General features: G+C 47.8%; 1 protein-coding gene across 1 annotated transcript; it reads left to right on the forward strand.

Annotated features, from left to right (window-relative positions):
• The first annotated feature begins 2,350 nt into the window (after positions 1 to 2,350).
• LOC131568327 (serine/threonine-protein kinase PAK 1-like) lies at positions 2,351 to 5,450 on the forward strand. The gene is made up of 3 exons (XM_058820345.1): positions 2,351 to 2,462; positions 3,791 to 3,928; positions 5,313 to 5,450. The coding sequence occupies exons 1-3, from the start codon at positions 2,418 to 2,420 to the stop codon at positions 5,403 to 5,405; spliced, it is 276 nt and encodes a 91-aa protein (XP_058676328.1). The 5' UTR covers positions 2,351 to 2,417; the 3' UTR covers positions 5,406 to 5,450.
• The last annotated feature ends 369 nt before the right edge of the window (positions 5,451 to 5,819 follow it).

Here is a 5,819-nt window from a genome sequence, read left to right on the forward strand (position 1 = left end):
GAGCAGAGAAATGGGCTGTTGGAATGTCAGTTCCTGATTACTGCAGTGCCTAATCACAAGGCAGTTTGGCACAGCTCAGCTGTGTCATTGCAAAATCACTCGCTCCACGTGCCTTGTGGTCTCGTGCCACCAACCCCTCAAGTTCCTGATTTTCAATGTCATTTTAGGTGGCAATAAAAAAAATAAATCTTCAAGGAGTGAGGAGGAAGGAGCTAACCTTTAATGAAATAACGATCATGAAGAGCTATAGGAGTCCCAATGTTGTGAATTATTTAGACAGGTGAGAGGTCATGGTCTTATCCCATGGATGTGTGTTTACATAAAGCAAACATGAGAGGTTAAAAACCCACTTTGGTCAGTGGCAGCAAGTAAAGCTGTTAATTTTTATTTATTCATATTTCTCTACTCATCTCCAATGGATGAGAAGAGAGTGCATCTTGTCTGCATGAGTCTTCCCTGGCACACCTAGTTTGATAATTACTCCAAAATTATTCAAAACCTGGATCAGCTGTATCTTCCTAACTCAATAGCCTCAAAGTTCACTGCCTCTACATTTATTTGGGATTGATTTTTTAAAGTTTCTTAAGTGCAGATGAACCATCCTAAAGTGGATTTCCCTTGGATTGTTGCCCCTCTTTGCCATTGCTATGCATGCCAGGAAGGCTAGGTGCTTATTTCCAGAAACACCATGCCTGGCATGTTTTTTATCTGGGCTGTTCCTAAACTGCACTTTTCATTTGCTGCCCATCTAAGACATCTCCTTTTTCACAGATGTGTCTTTCTCTATGAGACTGCACAGATTGCAAATAATGCACAGCCAAGAGGGAATGTCTATTCCTTTGATTCTGTCCTTGTCACAAAGGCATCTGGAAATAAGAAACCTGGAAGCAAAAAATCAACGTAGCCATGCATGTTCATCTCTACCCCCTTGTTTCCTTCTTTCAGCTACCTTCTGGGCGAGGAACTCTTGCTGGTTATAGAGTACATGGATGGAGGTGTCCTGAGCGACATCGTCAGCCAGACCTGCCTGTCTGAAGATGAGATGGCAGCCATCAGTCGGGAGGTCAGCAATGCCATCTGTGTTTCCAAGGGCTTGGGCAGGATTGTCTGGGAAACAGGGGCTCAGAACAGGAGAGGTTTCCTGTGCCGAGCTTTGTTTCTGTGTTGCTGCTATGCTATGGGCAAGTAAAAGCATCTCAAGTGAAAGGCCTGCCAGTGCCCCTGCACTCCCTGTACTCAGTGCCAGTACTCTTATCTCCTGCTGTTGTATTCTCGCTCTGTCTCTTGTATTTGTAGTTGCTGTTCTCCTCCTTGCCTCTCTAAATGTTTGCCTGGAGTCTGTCTTCACTGCATTCCTTGCCTGTAAAAGCAAAGGTGCTGGTGGCAGGATTTGAAACAAAGAGCAAAGAAAGAAGAGAGAGACTCGTTTCTCTCAGTGCTCAGCTAAAAAGGATAGGAGTGCAGCCAGAATGCTCTTTGCTTCTGAGCACATGCGCTGCAGCCTGAGTCATCCTGGCTGGTTGGCAGGGGACAGCCTACAACAGCAGGTGCTGTTGCTCTTTCAAAAGCTGACGTGCCTTTCCTCAGAAAGGTCCTGCTCTGCAAGTGTTGGAGCAGCAAGCTCTTCCTCTCAGTGGCCATGACTGTTGTGCCATTACTCCCCATTCCCCTGGAGAGGGAATCTTTTAGATTCTTTGTTTCCTTTCTTGTGTGATGAAATCACACCACTCATTTTTGCCCTTCTGTTTCTGTTTTCTCGCTCAGTGCCTGCAAGGACTGGATTTTCTTCATGCAAACGATGTGATCCATCGAGACGTGAAGAGTGACAACATCCTTCTCAGAACGGACGGTTCTGTCAAACTGGGTCAGTATATTCTGGGTCAGGTGCAGCGTTCCAGGGATGTGGGTGTGGGGCTGCTTGGCGTGACTGCCAGCTCCCCAAAAATGGTGCTGGTGGCAGTGCAGGGACCCCTGCTGCGAGCTGAGGGCACAGTTGCAACGTGCACAGAGGTAGAAGGAGCCACAAGCAGTCAAGAGTGGCCTTGCTCTGTGTGGGTCCCTTCCAGAGGGAGGGAGTTACGAGTCTAAAGTTTCCAAAGAACAAAAGCCACTGCTAGAGACAGTGTAAAACATGGGGGGATTTTTAAAGTCGCCAATGCCAGGAGATTCAACAGAGCAATTTCAAGCTTCTACTGGGGAATTCTTTTGCTTGCTTTCCTAATTGCACAGAATTCAGATAAAACCAGTATTTTGTTTTCTCCTCAGCTGATTTTGGCCTCGCTACTCAGCTCAGCCCTGAGCAGAGCAGACGGTGCTCGGTAACCGGGACTCCTTGGTGGATGGCGCCTGAAGTGGTGACAGGTCAACCATATGGCCCCAAAGTGGACATATGGTCTTTTGGAATTGTGGGAATTGAAATGATAGAACAAGAACCTCCTTACTTGGGCGAAAGTTCTGGCACGGTAAGGAGCAAATACTGATCTCACTGTCTTTCTCACCTGTCCCATGTCCTGTGTGCCACTGGACAAAATCCCATTGCCATCTGCTGCAACTACTTCCACCAAGGTCCCCTCCTACAAATGTCCCTGCAACACATCAGCATCTGCTGTACTTTTGCTTGCATCAGTGGGGGAACTCAAGCCTTACCACATGCAAACAAACTCCAAACAAACTCCATTCTCACTCAACACTTTCCTTTGGGTTAGTGGTTCCAGTTCTTTTGTCTGTGTAGATGGCCTTAATAACAGGGGAAAAGCATCTTAAAAGTGTTGTTATCTTTCCAGAAATGAAGGAAGGAAACCCAAACCCAACAAAGTTTCTAAAACCGTGGTCTTTAGAGAGGAACCTAACCCTGTGTGCAGTTTCTTCTCACTGGAAAACATGGGCATGAGGGTGTAATGCACAGAGTCTCTTTTGCTTCTTGTGCAATGCTGCTGAAACACTCAGTGACCGTGTTTCTCTCCTAGCCCAAGCAACATTCTGCACGTCACCAAGCCAGAGCCTGGTGATGTGGAGAGCCTGCCAAAACCTCCTGTTTGTTTCCTGGCACTTTCTGGCATGGGCCTACCATTAATGCATTGACTTGAGCAGCCAAATGACTAGAGGGTGTCCATAGGGATGGAACCTCTCCTTCTTCTGACCTAGACAATTTTTCTTTGGCTGCAAAAATGGGAAGCTGAAATTTTCAGACTGCTGAGAGACGGAGCTGCAAGTGGCTCCTGTGTGCCCAAGCAGGCATTTTCATCCCAATACGTTTGTGCAGGCATCTTAATGTGTCTGTGTTGAAGAGGAGATTGTAAATGTTTGTTTCCCTACCTGGGTATTAATGATGGATTTCCTTTCTTTTCTTCCAATTCCCATTGTTTTCAAGAACAGCACAAAAAGCTTGATGAGTTTTGTTCTAGGGCACGTGCGCTTAAAGGACCAACAAGCACTGCAGAGATGCCTTTCATGTACTAACCCTTGAAATTAGTTAGTATAGCAAAGTCCCTCTTCCAAAAACCATCTCAAGCTGGCATGAATCCTCAGAGAAGCAAATGTCCTTTTGCTGATGTAGTTCCCACTAACTAGGTCAGGCAATGAAATCAGCTGCCAAGGCAAGATCTGCAGGATGGTGGAAAAGCTGTGGCTGCATCGGGGTTTGGGTTTTTGGTTGGTAAAGGAAAGTCATCTCTGGGTCTGTGCCAGGGCAGAAACTGCCACTGAAGAACAGAGGTTAAACAAAGGGATCTGGGAGAGCCTTAGAGATGTGAAAGCAGGAGGTGGAGCCTGGTGTCTCCTTTCTCTCCAGGCTACATACCTGATAGCCACAGTAGGGACTCCACAGCTGCGGCAGCCCAAGCTCCTCTCGGCTTTGCTGCGTGACTTCCTGAGCTGCTGCCTGCAGACAGACGAAGAGCAGCGCTGGTCTGCCAAGGAGCTCCTGCAGGTAAAATGTGAAGGGGCTGCAGGTGAAACAGGCTCTGAGGGATGGGCTCCTCCTCCACTCAAGCCCAAGGCAGCAGATGAGCCCCCTTCCTCCTCACCTCCACTCTTGCTGCTCTTCAAATGAAAATGGTGAGGAATCCTAGACTGGGCTGGGCTGGCAGGGCCCTGTAAATGTCCTCTGGTGCAAGTGTCCTGCAATGAGCAGGGACATCTTTAAAGAGATCAGGTTGCTCAGAGCCCGTTGCCACCGGAGCCGGAATGGTTGCAGGAATGGGGCACCTACAAGCTCTTGGGGCAAGCTGTGCCAGTGTGGCACCATGCTCCGAGTACACAAGTTCTTCCTTAGACCTACTCTGATTAGATGCCCTTAGTGTTTAAAAAGATTTGTCCATATCCTATTGTAACTGGCCCTGTTAAAAAAGATGTCCCGCACTTTCTTCAAAGCCACTCTGAAGTCTTGGAAAGTGGCAATAAAGTCTCCCCGGGGCCTGTCCTTCACAAAACTGAATAACTCCAGCTCCCTCTGCATTTCCTGTGAGGAGAGGTGCTCTGTCCTCTGACTGTGTCTGTTGCCCTCTTTTGTGATTTTGTGGAGTGTTCAGCTTTATCTAATGGCAAAAGAATTGAAGTAGAGCAATGCAGGGTACAGAGACATGAAATGGTGGTGGAGGAACCCAAGGAAGCCAGTCCCAGCCTAGGGGTCAGAGATTTGGCTGTGGGCAGGAGGGGCTGTGGGGGACTCCCTGTGAGCCTCTGAGGGGCCCTGGTTGGTGCCCCCCAGCCCACCCTCAGAGGTTTCTGCCATGCAAACAGGGACAGCTGGGAGGGTCTTGTCCCAGCCCCATCTGCTGCCTGGCACGCTCAAGCAGACGGGAACTGTGCCAGGGTTACTGGCAGGTTGTGTGGCAGAGAGGGAACTGCAGGGCCCAGTGCCACTGGGCTGGCCCTGCTGGGAAGGAAGGTGCCATCCAGCACACGAGGGGCAGGGCATGGAAAGGCAGACACTGCTTTCTGTCCCTGTGGGAATCAGCACAGTGCCTGTCTTTCAAAGGCACGGACCTATGTGAGTCATTGGAGTTTCCTGAAAGGAAGAAAACCCAGGGACAGAAAGCGCCATTTCTAGAGCGCTGGCAGGGCAAAAATCCCAGCATGATGAAGACATCACAATAAACAGATGAGTGGGATTCTGGGCCAGGTTTGCCTGTGATGGCATGTCTTGCACATTGGGGATGACTGGGGAGCAGATGGTCCCATTGCTCCTCTTTCTGGGTCTTTCCAGGAACTTGATGTATCCTGATTGAGTCCCTGAAGCAATGAGCTTGGAAAGTAATGGTTCACTGTTCTTTGTTTTGTTTTTTTTTTTGTTTTTTTTTTCCGGTGGACAGCATCCATTTGTAACTTCAGCCAAGCCACCATTCATCCTGGCACAAGTCATCAACTCAGTGAAGAAGACGAATAACCCTAACCCTAAACTCTAAACCTAAAACCTAACCCTAACCTTAAATGCTAACCCAAACCCTAACCCTATCCCTATCTCTATCCCTTACCCTTTCCCTTACCCTTTCCCTATCCCCAAACCTAAGCCTAAGCCAAAGCCTAAACCTAAACCCAAACCTTAACCTAAGTCTAAGCCTAAGCCTAAGACTAAGCCTAAGCCTAAGCCTAAACCTAACCCTAACCCTAGGAGACGAGAACATAGCAATCATGTCAAAATGTTATCTCTGTTACCAATTTAGAGTAGGATTGTAGAGTAGGGTTGCTAAAGAGATTTGTAGCATAGAATTATAGATTAAAGTTGTAATTAATAAAGTTTCTGAAACATCAACTCACTTGGAAGATTCTCCTCCTTCTGACCCCTACAGAAAATTCAACATTTCCTTCTGAATTACCAA

This window comes from Ammospiza caudacuta, chromosome 26 (assembly GCF_027887145.1).
Source record: "Ammospiza caudacuta isolate bAmmCau1 chromosome 26, bAmmCau1.pri, whole genome shotgun sequence".
Taxonomy (NCBI): domain Eukaryota; kingdom Metazoa; phylum Chordata; class Aves; order Passeriformes; family Passerellidae; genus Ammospiza; species Ammospiza caudacuta.

What these genes read in the sequence shown, in the direction of transcription:
- LOC131568327 (XM_058820345.1), top strand. Translation starts at nt 2,418, where the DNA reads ATGATAGAACAAGAACCTCCTTACTTGGGCGAAAGTTCTGGCACG. An exon ending in TGGGCGAAAGTTCTGGCACG is followed by an intron (nt 2,463 to 3,790) that starts GTAAGGAGCAAA and finishes CTTTCTCTCCAG; the next exon opens with GCTACATACCTGATAGCCAC. An exon ending in CTGCCAAGGAGCTCCTGCAG is followed by an intron (nt 3,929 to 5,312) that starts GTAAAATGTGAA and finishes TCCGGTGGACAG; the next exon opens with CATCCATTTGTAACTTCAGC.